The sequence below is a fragment of the Palaemon carinicauda genome, chromosome 28 (genome assembly GCF_036898095.1).
Source record: "Palaemon carinicauda isolate YSFRI2023 chromosome 28, ASM3689809v2, whole genome shotgun sequence".
NCBI classification, from domain to species: Eukaryota; Metazoa; Arthropoda; class Malacostraca; order Decapoda; family Palaemonidae; genus Palaemon; species Palaemon carinicauda.
In genome coordinates this window covers 43335333-43351227 of record NC_090752.1, presented here as the reverse complement: position 1 = coordinate 43351227, position 15895 = coordinate 43335333, and the positions used below count along the sequence as shown (strand labels likewise).

Below are 15895 nucleotides of genomic sequence, written 5' to 3'. Positions count from 1 at the left end.
TTTACTATGGAGAGTGGGATGACTTGAGTGGAACGCGATGAGGAGGGGAGAAGAGGAGGTAGTAGTGTTGCTTGGAAAGGAAGTCCCCCCACCCCTCCATAAAAATGTTGGGTAACTTCCCTTCTGTGTTTTTTTCTCTTTTTGCCTCTTTTCTGGTACTAACAGTAATTCACTCGAGGACCTTTTAACTAAAATCTTATGTAGAGAGGATTGTTGCTACATCTGTTTTAAGGTGTGTCTGAAATGACCTTAGGTATTATCATTATAAAAATCCCCTGATCTATTGCTATTGCCTTATCTGGATTATATTTTTCAGCCCATTTTCCCATCATTTTCTTTATCACTAAACTAGAGACAAGATTCTTTTCCTCCTCTTCTAAAGACCTTTTCTCTTTTTCCATTGTGTATGAATAACACAAAACACAAAATCAAATAGACCAAATATTCAAAGGAACGACGTTTTGTTGGTCTGAGCTTGGCGAGAGCTACATGTACACTGGCTTGGTTGCCTTGTCTCAGTGCATGCAGATCCATTCTAGTTATTTGACCTCTTAAATTTTTGTTCACTCTGGGGCAAAAAATATTTCAAAATTTTGTGCGATCATTGAATTGTTCAAGTTCAGGGGTGTTCGATCTCTGAGGTATTACTGTATATTCTAAGTATTTTGAAAAAATTATACTTTGGCTCCAACATGCCTCATAGGAAAATCACAAATTTTTAGTAATTTGTAGTTTTCCTAACATACTTACCGAGAACTACTTTCTTAGGAGGTACCTGGAATCTCCTCTCAACCGACCAGAGTTTTGTGTAGTTTACCCTACTTCCGTTTTCTGTGAGGACTATCCCAGGCGGAAGGATACGTGCCCTGAGGCTAGTCCCGAGCCAGGTCGCGTGTTAGCTTGGGTCTTGACCCTCAGTAAGTTCTTGGATGTTAAAAATTAACTAAGGGTCAGAAAGGCACTCGGGGAAGGAAGGGAGGGCCATTACCCGAAAGTAGTTCTCGGTAAGTATGTTAGGAAAAACACAAATTACTAAAAATTTGTGATTTGTTCCAACACAGAAACTTACCTCGAACTATTTTCTTAGGAGACTTACACTTTAGGAGGTGGGAGTGTCTACCTGACCTAGACCCAACTAAGCAGAACGGCCGTGAACGTAGATAGGAGACTAGGTTCCAAAGGTTAACGGAAAAAGAACCGTAGGAAAACTACACAAAGAGCTCACACTAGTGTCTAAGTACTCACCCTTAAAAAATTTCTTGCTGTTGTGTCCAGTGATGAAACTGTGAATCCATGTCTTGTTCAGTCTCTACTTGGTCAAATCTCCGGGGAAAGAAGAGAAAAGAGAAGACAAGGGGAAAAGGGAAAACAAACCTGTGTCTTTTTGGTCTTGATAACCGCGATTATACCTGGGGCTTTGGCCGTTAAATCGCTTGGAGCGCGGAGATGACTGTCCCTATAGAGAACCCGTCTAGAGACTTCCTCGAACATTCCTTGAGGTAGTGGGCTGTGATCGTAGATTGGTTCTACCAGGTGCCTGCCCTGAGGATCTGCGCTACTGCCATGTTTCTCTCAAAGGCAAGAGAGGTACTTATACCTCTAATGGTATTCTTAGAGATCGGCTTTTTCACCGTCCCCATGGAGACGAAGAGGTTCTTGATACCAGGTCGGAGACTGGCAGTCCTCTCCAGATATTTCCTTATGGACCTGACTGGACACATCTTCAAATCTTCCGGATTGCCTGACCGAGGAATTGCTGGAACAGTGAACCCTTCGAATCTCGGATCCCAGACAGCTGGATTTTGTGTTTTAGCCACAAACGTAGGAACGAACTTGAAGGAGACCTCTCGCCAACCTCTTGTGTGCGAAACTTCATAGGACAAACCATGGATCTCGCCCACTCTCTTAGCTGAAGCCAGAGCCAACAGGAAGACCGTCTTGAGCGTGAGATTTCTATCTACTATGTCCTTCAAAGGTTCAAATGGTGGCTCACTCAGCATTTTCAGAACTCTAGCTACATCCCATTGCGGCACCCTAGAGGCATGGGGAGGACAGGTTTGCTCAAAGCTCCTGATGAGCATAGAGATGTGCCTAGAGGAACCCAGATCAATGCCTTTCAGGAAGAAAACTTGGCCTAACGCTGCACTGACTCCCTTGATGGCTGGAATTGACATGCCCACCACGTCCCTGAGATGTACAAGGAAATCCGCAATGTCCGGAATTGAGGCTCCTAAGGGCTTGATGTTTCTGGAGGCGTACCATTTCGTGAAAGTGGCCCATTTTGCCTGGTACACCGCTGCCGATGAGTGCCTCAGATAACGAGACATTCTTTCAGCTGTTCCTGCTGAATAACCTTTCCTCAGGAGCAGCTGGATAACCTCCACGCATGAAGGCGCAGAGATCGTAGATTGTCGTGGAACCTTTGGAAGTGTGGTTGCCTTAGGAGATCTGGTCTGTCTGGCAGAGACCACGGGGGAAGGCACGCTAGCTCTTTTAGATCCGCGAACCATTCCCTCTCCGGCCACCAAGGCGCTACCAAAGTCATCCTTAGATTGAGAGCCGTTCTTACTCTGTTGAGCACTTGCCTGATCAGTGTGAAGGGAGGGAAGGCATATACGTCGATTGTCCCACCTGTGTTGAAAGGCATCTTCCAATGCCGCCTTTGGGTCTGGGACAGGAGAACAGAATACAGGGAGTTGTGCGTTCAGTCTGGTCGCGAAGAGGTCCATCACCGGCGAACCCCACTTTTGGATGATGAGACTTGCTACCTCTGGATGAAAGGACCATTCGGTCCCTACCACCTGGCCCATTCTGCTGAGTCCGTCAGCTAGGACATTCCTCTTTCCCGGAATGAATCTTGCTGTTATTACGACTTGTTCCGACTCGGCCCAATACAGAATCTCCAACGTGAGATCGCACAACTCCTTCGATTTTAGACCGCCTTGCTTCTTTACGTAGGCTACTACTGTGGCGTTGTCGCACATTAACGCCACTGTGTTTCCCCTTAGAAGACCAACGAACTGAAGGCATGCTTTCTGAACGGCCTTCATCTCCAGGACGTTGATATGCTGCGTCTTTTCCACCTCCGTCCAAGAGCCCCTTGCTGACTTCCCGAGAAGGTGAGCTCCCCATCCCTCCTTGAAGGCGTCCGTGAAGAGGAGCATCTCCGGGGGCTCCGCTGCCAAGGGCATCCCCTTGAGGGTGTTTGCTCGGTCTCTCCACCACTCCAAGGATTGCCTCGTCCCTGGAAGAACAGGAATTATTTCGTAGGGTGATCCTACCTGGTTCCAGAGTCCCTTCAGGTTCCATTGGATGGCCCTGAGTTTCATCCTCCCTTGGGGGACCAGCTTCTCCAATGAAACTAGATGGCCTATCAATCTCTGCCAATCCTTCGCTCTCCTGGGCTGGCCTGATAGGAAGGGACGGAGGATCTGGTCCAGGTTGTCCAGCCTTTCCCCTGATGGGAAGACTCTCACTAGTCGGGAGTCTAGAACCATCCCCAAGTACGTCATCCTGGTGGAGGGAGACAGGTGCGACTCCTCCAGGTTGATGGTGATACCCAGAACCTTGTAGAATTGCAGTAGCTTCGCGCCTTGTTCCTTCAAAACTGCCTCTGAGGAAGAAAGGAGTAACCAGTCGTCCAGGTAGCGAATCAGACGAATTCCCCGTTCGTGAGCCCATACGGAGACAGTCATGAAGATTCTCGTGAAGATTTGGGGCGCTGTCGACAGGCCGAAGCAAAGTGTCTTGAATTGCAAGATCTGGGTATCCCACTTCACCCGAAGGTACTTTTTGCTGGAGGGGTGAATGGGGATCTGGAAATAGGCGTCCTTGAGATCTATGGAAATCATGAAGTCTCCTTCCCTCAAGGACTCCAGGACCGGCTTCGGGGTGTCCATCTTGAAGCTGGTCTTGCACACAAACTTGTTGAGGGCTGACAGATCTATGACTGGTCTCCAACCTCTCGTCGCTTTCTCCACCAGGAAGAGGCGGCTGTAGAAACCTGGACCCGGTTGTAGCACCGTTTCCATTGCCCCTTTCGTTAACGTAGTGGAGACTTCTTCCTGTAAGGCCTCCCTCTTCAAGGGGTCCCTGGGGGCTAACCACTCCGCCTGACTTGCTGGGATAAGAGTTGGAGGATCTGCCAGGAACAGAAGCCTGTACCCCTCTTTTAACACTGTTACCGTCCAGGGTTCTGCTCCGTGATTTTTCAATGCTTGCCAAAATTGTTTGAGGCATCCCCCTACCTCCTTCTGGAGGAGCGACCTGACTGTCCTCTCCTGGAAGCTGAGTGAGCTGTTCTATAGGAGGCTGGGGCTGTGGGATCGCCCCTGCGGGAGGGCTGCGAAGGCTGAGACCACAGGGACGCCGGGGCCTCTCTCCTCACCTGGTTAGGGGGGGCTCGAGACGTCGACGGTCCATCCGGAGGAGGCCTTCTGTAAGTGGGCCTCCTCATGGTATGAGGTCTGGCAGTGTTCACTTCCTTCCGTTTCAGAAGTTTCTCAACCACTTCTTCTGTCTGTTTCAGGGGAAAGAGTCTGTCACCCCACACAGGAAGGTTCCTCAAAGTCCTCGCCTCCCTGTCCGGCATACGCCTGGACAATTTATTTAAGACTGTGTCCCTTCGTCGCAGAACCCAGTTGGCGGATAACGCTAGGGACTGAAAAGTTAGGAACTTCAAGGCCCGCCCTCCGGAGCTGATAAGTTCCTTCAACAGTGCTTGGTTGGACGGAACTGCAGAGTCGGCGGAAGCCTGGATGCCTACTAGTGTCGAGGCCCACCAGTCTAACCAAGAGGAGACGTTGACGAGATCTTTGGACATCTCCTCCATCATCGTCGCCTCCGATGGAGAAAAACAGATAGTTGCTGAAGAAGCTCTGTCCTCCGAAGCTCCCTGACCTAAAACTTCCAAGGAGTCTTCCAATTTGCTGGCTCTTTGTGGCTGTCCTTCCATCCAATAGTATTTACTTAGGGACTTCAACCCTTGGAGTAACTTGGAGGAACCCTGAACCTTGGTACCTTTTGAGTTTCGTGCCACAACCTTGTCTATGTGAGCACGGCCAAGCCTCACATCTCTGGCTACAGGTAGGGCTAATGAGGGCTTCTGTTGGACGGGCTCCTCCATCAGTCTATTAAGGCTAGACCGCCAGGCATCCTCGTCGGAAGGAAGTGGTTCCTCGATCCTGTGGTGATGGCGAATCAGACCAATAACCCTCCTATAAGCGGAGTCCTCCGCTGGCGCGGCTTCAGTGTCCCCGTCCGCGCCCTCCGTCCGAGGTTGAGGAACCGTACTGACGGGGGCCTCTGCACTAGGTTGTGGTCTGAGGATGGGCATTGCGGAGGACGCGGGAACCTCCGTCCTCCGTTTGCCTTTCTTCAAGGGGGGCGAGGCTTCCGTGGGTTTGCCCGACAGAGGAAGCCGTCCCCCTATATCACTCAGCTGAGCTAACTCGACGAGGCTGCCCGTCCAAAAAGGCGACTCCCTCCGCTGGGCGGGTAGAGAAGCCTGTTTCGAGGCCTTACGCCTATCCGAAGAGCTCCTTGGGTCTTTGTGAAGGTCAACTCTATGGATGGTGGAGGCCCTTCTAGGAGGACTATCTCCGGGAAGCCAACCCGCAGAACTCAGGAGAGTAGTAAAGTCCGCAAGCTTACTGCGGGGAACGAGGACCCATTGCTCCTTCGGTGAACTGCTCCTCCTGGCTTTCTTCTTTGGGGACCTTGACCGCTTCCTCCCATGCCGTGACTTAGAGCGGGACCTCGAGGGGGAGCGCCGTCTTCTGGATCTGTCCCTCCTTCGACGGTGTCTTCTCCACGCCTCATCCTCCGACGACAATGATGAGCCTACCTCCGAGGACTCTGACGACTCCTCGTAACAGATCCGAGAGGCGGGCGCGTCCGTTTTCACCATTTTCTGGGTTCCAGATGTCGAAGGCTGAAGGAAGACGTCGGGAACCGCCGATAAAGGGGCTGGGAGAAAGATCGGACGATCAACATTCTGGAACCAGGACCCAAGGCCGTCCTCTCCCCTCAAAGGTGACCTACAGGGAGTTCTCGGGGGCCCCAATCCGAGGGGATCTTCCAACGGCGAATCTTCTTTTCCTGGGGCTCCTTCAGCTGCGGAGGCGCCTGAAACATAAATCCACAAAGCTGGTGAAGATACAGGGACATCTTTATTCCACATAGGGTCGTCCGAAGAGACGTGACCCCCAAGCACAAGGGCATCGTCTTGCAGACCCTCACTAATTAAACTTTCAGGCCCCCCCCTTGCCTGTAAAGGATCAGCAACCCAACCCCAGAATCCCGAAGACACGACTCCTGGAGAAGAACCATTGGTTTCTTCCCCGAAACGGACTTACCTCGTCCCCTACTCTGGGTAGGGGATGAAGAAGGGACCCTGTCAGACTTCTCTCCTGTAGACGTCGCGGGTGAAGAAATGCTGGTCTTCCTGGGCGAACGTTTAGATGACTTCTTCTTCGTTCCAAACCTCACCCACTGCACTTCAGTCCACGACACACACTCCGGACACGTGTCCGAAGGAGAGAAAACTCTATCCCTGCACGAAGAGCAAAGGGAGTGTGGGTCCACCTCAGGCTTAGACAAGAATGCACCACACAACTTTCCAGCCTTAGGCCCAGGACAACGGCGATGATGCTCCATACCGCACTAGCACAATACCGCAAGACACAGGAACGCAGCGGGAAAGGATAAAAAGGGCAAGAGAACACTTTAAACACACAAGGGAAAGCACAAGAGAAAACAAGCGGACACGCGAGAGCACAAGGGAAAGTAAAGTGGGCCACGTGGGAAAAACGTGGGACACACGAGTCGGGGACACAAAGGGTCGCACTGAGACAAGGAGAGCGTCGAGATGATATCACGATGCGACCAGAGAACTTACTGAGGGTCGAGACCCAAGCTAACACGCGATCTGGCTCGGGACTAGCCTCAGGGCACGTATCCTTCCGCCTGGGATAGTCCTCAGAAAACGGAAGTAGGGTAAACTATACAAAACTCTGGTCGGTTGAGAGAAGATTCCAGGTACCTCCCAGGAAAGTAGTTCGAGGTAAGTCTCTGTGTTGGAACAATTGAATGTTTGAGCTTTGGGTCATAAAGCCGAGTGCTTCAGCTGGGGGACTATTCAGCACTAATCATGTTAAGGAATTCTTTCGATCATGAATCACAAATAAATATATTAAGAGTCATATTCAAATATACCCATTTTAAAGGGTTTTCCTAGCCTGACACCATAATATCCTGGAGATGTATTACAATGGTTAAGCAGGAAGATAGCCATATAAATACTGTATACATAATGGTACTAACTGATTTTGGCAAGAATATCTTACCTGCTCTTTCACGATAACATTGTACTCTTGCTGATATTTTTCTCTCAACATAGCCTTCAAATTCTCAGCTTTTGGTAAAATCTCCTGTAAATATCATGAGAATGTATTAGTAAGTGCAATTTCTTTATGGGGGCCCTAAATAACCCCCTTCCTTTCAGGTTACATTATATTTTGCTAATACAGCAGTAAATACTTGATATCTGGTTCTAAAATTAAAATCTTTTGAAGTTGAAATTATGTTGACTAAAAAAGTATTGCATCACTGTTTCAATGAAAACGATTAACAAACTTATGACTTATGACTATACATGGATAGTCATAAATGACAAGGTACAGGTAACGACACATAATCTAAACTTAAACATTTCAGAAGCTGGTCCAAATTCACCTACCAGAGGCCTCATAATTCAAACTCTAATCACTAATTTCATTGATTTTATACTGTTGTAGTGCTTTATCTTATACTGCACTGTTATAATGGTTGCTTTAACAATTTTTCATTAAAAACATGAATAGGAAGCAAACGGTGAAATGTTAGCAAGTTTATTGTGCTAATGTCCATATTTCCTTAGTAGTACCCTTCAGATACCCATCAAAAATTACTTGCTAACAAAAATGGATGACCATGAAATCGGAATTACCTTGAATAGATTACATATTAATGAAAATTACCAAAAGGCGACAACAAAAATGGCACCATTGAACTTATATGGACCAGAAACAACAAGATGACAAAAAAACCATAAAAATTACAAAAGAAAATAATACCAACAATAGAGAAGAGATCAACCCTATCTTAAAGAAATATAAAAACCAACCAGTTCCTTACAAAGAATAACAAGGCTCCTCTACAAACAGCTTTGAAGTATGCAATATCATCTACAAATTTGCATGCCAAATGGATGAATCCCATAATTTATACATCAAGATGTCAGCTACCAAACTCTCAAGGTATCTCTCATGCCACCTCAGGAACAAATATGTTTAATCATAAACACCATTGAGATCAAAGAACTGAAAGGAAAGAAATGATAAAAGCAGTAAAATTCATAGACACTAATCCAAGCATGTGTCTTATTAAAAATACTACTGTACAGTATACCATAAACGTAATAAGTTTTCCTCATCTATCATAAAGCGAAACCTAAGGCACCACCAGTGTGAAAGAAAGTCAGGAAGAGAGGAAGATAATGCATCATCACACTACCATTCGAACAACCCATCCTGCTGGTGCTAAAAGTCGATGAAAGAGAAATAAGAAATAAAAAGCACTACATCCAGTAACAAACTCCAACAAGAGAGACAGGAAAAAACCAGCCAACTCCCACCTGAGAAACAGCCCTGAGTCACGTCAATAGAAGATAAATTACCAGCATGTCTATGACTCCCTTACCAACACACCCAAGGAGGTCTCAACACCTTACAATAAAAGTTGACAACATAAACATCTGCCCTCATAACCAAGCAAGGAAAATTCATCCAAACTAGTTTTCCCTTAACCTTAAAGCTGTAACCTTGCTGTAAATACCTGTAACCCTTGCATCTTAACAATTATTCTTTAGTAGTTTCTGTAGATGACCATCTATGTATCTCAAAACATAAGAGAAAATAAAGGAAAACAATGACAGTGTTATACTTTTTCTTGTCCTCTGAGAATTTGTCATCTCATCTAACTGCTGATGCATAAAATATCGAGAAATAGAGAACAAATTAAAACACTAGTGCCTTTGAAAAGAGTCACTGTTATTATCAATAATAATAATAATAATAATAATAATAATAATAATAATAATAACAATAATAATAATAATAATAATAATAATAATAATAATAGGTCTTGGTGTTCAACTACAAAAAATGTACGAAGCCATAAAGACCTATTATATATTACTCTTTTAAAACTTGTGGACACTGTTCTAAACCAACTAAAAGAAACACACTGGTCCTGTGTTGCAAATTTCTTGATTCTCTTGGATCACTATTCATATTCCATACCCAATGCAAGCTATTCAGCAAGTATACTGCTATTGTGGCTATGAATATATATTCATTGGTGTAGCACATCCTTGGATGGGGTTGGAAATACTGAATTAGTGAAAAAACCAAGTCTGTTCCTCATTGAGACTATTTACTGCTCCTGTGTTGCAAATTTCTGAAATCCTTTGAATCAATCTTCAAATCCGATGCCCAATGCAAGATAAATACAGTAGTTTCTATGATAAAGTCTTGCTTCTTCTCACTAATCAAGTACTTCCAACCCTGTCTAATGATATACTACAAAGCCATTATACTTGATATATAGCTTTTTGTGACAGAATTGACTCAGATTTTCTATTATTGCTGTGAAACAAACCCCTATTTTTTACAATTCAAGCATTTTTTTAAACTTACCTTTAGTTTCTTTGTATTATTAGTTTTATCAATAGACGAATGTCCAGAAAATTCAGGATGGCTCCGAATTTTCTCCAAAAATAGCCTGTAAATAGAACAATATTTCTACTTATAATCCCCATAAATATTTCAATGAAAAATGTAGAAAACAAGTAATGGCTCGACTTTCCTCATGCTTACTATCTACAATGATATTTCATAAAATATAAGACGTGATATTCATTCATAACTTTCTAATTAATGTAGAAATACCGGTACTCATCACTGTGTTTACATAAGAGTATATCTTTCTAGGGCTACATAAGAGATGGCCTCTCTTCACTCTCGTTTGTCTTGTGTAATATGTCTGAAACTCCATACAATAAACATTTCTAGGCCTTCACTTTGCTACCGTTATATATAACATTAATACTGAATTGACTTACAAACCTTTTCTCCTTCTCATCAAAGTTAAAAGCCTGTCAATTTTCCAGATCTATCTTTCATATTTACACCCAATACATATACCTCTGCAACTTTTTTTTTCATATAATACCTTCTACAGTATGGTAATCTTTCTCTTTGAAGGTGCCTGTTTGTCCACCGTGTAGATTAACAGGGTTCTCTTCCTTTTACTCATGGAATGCTCTAATTTACCAATAGCCAAGCTGTCTTTATTCTAATTCAGCCAGGTTTAATCCATTTCTACTACCCACTGAATACCAACATGTCAGTTAGTAGCTGCCAAGGTAACAGAATGATTCTACCTGATCCTAGGCCCGCCTTTCCACCACATGGTAGTTCTCCTCCCTCTCTTCGCCATTAACTCTTCTAATATAATGTATCTAAGTCACCAAATATTCCTAACTACTTTCACATTTTCAATCCTGAGCACCTAATTCAACACCAACATTTCAACATAGCTTAGCCTTCACTCATATAATTCTTCCACATTATCCACTCACTACCTTTTCCAAACATTAAACTCTCTCCTTTGTTGCTCCATGTGTACTCTTAAGCTTGGTTATGCTGACACTATCTCAATGTCCCTTTTCCATTCTTGTATCTTTTATATAGATGTCTCCTTATTATTCAGCTAACAACACCAACTCATCTCTATACAATATAGCACCACTAAAGACCTCCTTTACAGGAGTCCTCTAATTCCTAATACAGTATACTGACCTGTATTTGTCAGTGTCTTCACCCTAGATAAGATAAATCTTTCTGGTACCCAGTCTCATAATGCTGCCTCCAACTGTTTAGGAGAAGCAGATAAACAGACAGTACATATATCTAGGCATGATGGTTTACCTTTGTACTAAGTTTAGCCCAAACCTTTCTATCATGTAGGAGTTGTGATGAATAAGGTAAGCATAACAAGTATATATCGATGGACTAATGGACATAGAAGAAACACTGATAGATGTTCTTTCAGATTGCATATCTGGGCATGATGGTTTACCTTTGTACCAAGTTTGATTATAATCCCTTTGACAATGAAGGAGTTGAGATAACAAAGTAAACCACAAAACGCTGCCATACAAACTACCTATCACCATTCACACACATCAACACATGATGGCAGGCATTTGGAAAAAAATTTGAGCAGAATCCTTCAATAGTCTAGGGGGTTTTAATGAGTAAATAGAAGTGACAGATACACTGATTGAGAAACAATCAAGAGGTTATTAGCCATTACAATATAGAGGGTTTGGTACCACTATCATATGAAAATTACAGTATTGTCTAATAGAGAAATTGTTAGGTTTCAACAACTTTCTTCCTCATTACCAACTTCAAGAACTATGCAAAAGCACTAATGCACAACTGAAATCTACTAAATTGTCTTATATTTTATGCTGACATAACATCTTATGGTAAAAATTCAACTTATATCCTATAAAAGCAAGAGTTTAATTTCTGAATAAAACACCATTCTTCTTCATGTATCAATATATAAAAGACCTTACTTAGTACAGTACTGTATTATGTTACATTAGCTAACCATTATTAACAATTTACAAATCACAGAAAACAATAGTACAGTATATATAAACTTAACCAAGAGAATCACACAAGTAAATTACTTGGTCTCACTGTACTTACGTCATAAACTTCATATACAAGATGAAAGCACTCTCAAGGCTGCCTTCCTCAGCATAAACATTTGCCATGCGAACCATTTCTAGCCCAGACCTAAAATACCTGTTATAAATTTGCAAAGTTGAATAAAAAGGAACTCTCATAGGCAAGCAAAAGTGCATAGTTGTATAACTTTGCATATATCCTATAATGTCAACACTAAAATACAATTAAACTCTAATTTCATTTCAAAATATAATTACAGTAAATTATGATATTGCAACAAAAAACACTGTGTATCTTTATAAACCCTTGACCACAGCAGACCATACCCAGATTGCCAGTTTCATATACTGTACAGTACTGTAATGTTTGTACAGTACAAGGTTCAATCCACTGCAGTACAGTACTGTAATTAGTTTAAGTTACTTGATTTAAACCTAACCAATTACTTTTTAAATATATCAGTTATGGCAAAGGTTTACTTATTCTCAAGATCTACAGTCTCATAGATGCCTCACAGGCAATACCGAATATATACAGCACACGTGCACTACCTACCTCCGTAACGGTATGTTAGGGTCGACTACTACATCATTCCCCTGAGTGCACAATTGCTTAATGCGGGCACCTGGCTCCAAGTGGGAAAAATCTCGTTGAGACATCCTGGATAAAGAGAAATTGCAAAATTGAATGAAAAGAAAATAATTAGATTAGCAATTTGGGCAACAGAGACATTCACTCCTATTATTGGTATGGAGCAAAATATTTTTTTATGGAACAGTTTTTGTTATTTCTTTTACTAGCTTAAATAAGAATATCCTCTCTTTTCTTCTATAATAACTCTCATCAGGTGTATTTATGACATTAATGTATTAAAACTTACTCTAGAAAAATTGTATTGCAGATCATTGCAATTCCAGCTGTAGGATGGTGATACTGAAACTTGATACTATAATCAAGTTTTGCAATACCACATACATTTCATAAGCAATCAACCTATTACCAAAATAGGTTCATGAGGAATAATATAAATATGCTAGGAAAGGATATGCTTGGTTACTAAAGATGGATTTTACTATTCACTGATGAACATTCACATTAAATGACTTTTCATAAATGACAATAATTCGCTAATATTTTGTTAGTATCCACAGGTGATGAAAATTTTGCCATATGTTCCATAGAGAAGAAAATTGAAATAATTAATTACATGTTTAACCCTGTAGGAGAAAAATCTAATGTGAATATTTTATCAATAACACACGCTTGCCTAAGCACAATTCAAGGCTTAAACTTTGGAAGCTATACAAAAAGGAAACAAATGGCCTAAGCACAAACCTTAATCCTAGTTTCCCTTAAATATTTTATCATCTGATTTCAAGTGAAAGGGTGTTAAAGCTCACACATTTGTATGAGGTATTCATCAGTCTAAGTGTAGAAATCTAGCCTGACCAGTGACAAGGGTAGACTGCCAAAAGTATGATGTGGGTACAATCTTTAAAATGAGACAGTGGTTGAAAGAGACCTGCAAGGATAGGCAACCTAACATAAACAGGGCTTGATAACATTAATTAGTTGACTATTTTTCAACAGAGTTATGTAATTCCAAGTCTAATAACATTAGTTAGTTAGCTATTAACTTAGTCAAGTAACTTCAATAAGCGAACAGCATCAAGATACTTTACAGCATGGTATATGTAATTTGTGATATGGTATATGACTTCATCAGAGACAAACAATATGACTCATGGTCGGGGTGCCTAGCATAAGCTCCATCAGCTATATAGCCTGAACTGTAAAAGGACAAATTAAAGTTATCAATAAAAGAGTAGAGGCCCTATCATTATCATCACATATCAGCTGCAACACTAGTTGGATAAGCAAATTGCTATAAGCTCAAAAGCCCTAACTTGTACTGTATTAGAACCCACAAATAAGTTGCCAAATAATGTATGTAAATGGATCAGGCAGCTTAACCTATAACAGGAGCAAGCGGAACTAGCTCTCAGCTTCCAATGACAACAAACGTCGACATGCAAATTGTACCTGCTGAGGTTATATCACTTACAAGAGATATTAATCATAAATATTTTTATGTCAGGCAGTATTTGGCTAATGTCTGAAGGGTGTTGGTGGATGATTCGATTTCATCATCACCAAGATATAGGGCAATTCATATTATCACAAATGTAGCTCTAATTAAGAGAATTCCTGAATATTTGTGCCTATACAGTTTTGCTTTACATCTCCCTACATTTTGAGTACAGCATATAATAATAAATAGAAATAATATACAGTATTATATATAACTGAAAATAAAAAACATTGAACTTTTTCCTAGAGCAAATAGAATTTATAAATCTATGCTTTTTTTTATTATTTTCAATATGTTATGACACTGTTTTTTGCTAACTTTGCAATGTCATTCTGAGTATAAAATAATTTGCGCCAATTTCTCAACATACAGCAAAGTAAACTTTAAAAATACCGGTAATTCAGCTTTAAAATGAGACTTGAATCAGCCTTGTAACATGAAAAATACATTTACAGCTAATGATGAAAGAAAATAATGCCCTCCTCCAGATTATGTAAGGACTACCTGACTCCCTAGGTTAGGTTAGGTGGGTGTGATAGATTATGCCATATTCCTGTTTTCCCTTTCTCTGTTTATTTGAGCTAATAACCTCGGTCTGCTATGACAACCACGCGCTATGTATTTTTTCCCACTGGTTTTGGCGTTATTCATGCGTATCAGTCATTCGTGCATGGTGCAATAACCTTGTTTCTTCTGTTTCTAAACCCAAAATTACCGGTTCATCACAGGCGAGTCGGCTCTAAAAATTTATAAAGAGGGGTAGGGTAAAAAAATTAGTAGCATGCACTATACTCAATTTTTTTAATGAGACGCATTTGCACCAACTCGCAGTGGTGCCCTTTTAGCTCGGAAAAGTTTCCTGATCGCTGATTCGTTAGAATTATCTTGTTCAACCAATCAGCAATCAGGAAACTTTTCCGAGCTAAAAGGGCACCCCTGCGAGTCGGTGCAAATCTGCCTCACTGAAAAGAATTGACTATAACAAAGATGGTCAGAGATGCATATAACAAGTGAAAACAACAAATTTAGAAAAACATATGGTTCACATATTTGTTGAATGATTAATGCCGCACACCAAACGTTAAGTCAAAAGGAAAGCGGCAGAGTACCAATACTCATAGTGAAAGAGGAAAAACCATACACCTATTTCCACATGGATGCATCCTAAACTAACTTAACCTAGGGTGGAGGGTCCTTCCACAAATGGAGGCCAACCCAAAATACAATCTGTTCAAAAAGTATCAAAAGTCCTAAAGAGACGCTTTGTCATTATAGCATGTAGTTTCATACACCACATGCAACTATTCTGCAGATTTACTTATGCATCCTGGATGAAATACAAATATTGTGTGTATTTTGTCCTTTAGCAGTAGTAAACATGAAGACCTCACAATCTTAACCTAAACTGTTGTGACCTTAAACATTGGGGACTTTACACTGAACTAACCTAGCACGTCACGTCCCCACTCATCATATATACTTGTATATTTGACAGGTAACAGTGTTTTATAATAGCAATGGAATACCTATTTTTATACGTCACTATATGTTTAATATAAGTTTATAATGCTGACTTTTAACAAAGGTAAATGGATAGGCCTGACCATCCTTCGTCAAACTAAATAACCCTCCATCATTAGGGGAGAGGTAGCAAAGGGGAAATGCGATATCAAACACAGGCCTAGGGTACAAAATGACATTATCATGTGCCCAGTATAAAACAAAATCATGCGTTTTAGTTTACTCTACCACATAATTCTCAAAACGATTTAACAGTACTGACAACAACCGACCCGTAGAATGTCAACAAATAAACGAAAAATATACCGTTAGTATAAGATATAGATAATTAGTGTATTTTTTCATCAGTTTATCATACATCCAAAAAGGTAATGTATAGAGAAGAAAAGAATTGTTTTGCCATCATATACCGTTTCCCCACTATGTTTTCCCCAACCACTGGGGGTCCCCCATTATCGGTGGATATAGATTTATA

General features: G+C 41.6%; 1 protein-coding gene across 7 annotated transcripts in view; it reads right to left on the bottom strand.

Annotated features, from left to right (window-relative positions):
* The window catches only part of LOC137621532 (STAM-binding protein-like), a 110982-nt gene that overhangs the window by 82709 nt on the left and 12378 nt on the right, over positions 1–15895 (bottom strand). For 5 of the 7 annotated variants that reach the window (XM_068351900.1, XM_068351898.1, XM_068351899.1 and 2 more), the window contains exons 2-5: positions 12363–12467; positions 11826–11924; positions 9738–9822; positions 7347–7430 (exon numbers count right to left, since the gene is read on the bottom strand). In XM_068351900.1, coding sequence (XP_068208001.1) covers positions 7347–7430; positions 9738–9822; positions 11826–11924; positions 12363–12466 — 372 coding nt within the window. In that variant the 5' untranslated portion in view covers position 12467. Of the gene's footprint in view, positions 1–7346; positions 7431–9737; positions 9823–11825; positions 11925–12362; positions 12468–12687; positions 12729–15895 lie in introns of those variants that run through there. The other 2 variants (XM_068351897.1, XM_068351896.1) reach the window with 1 other exon arrangement.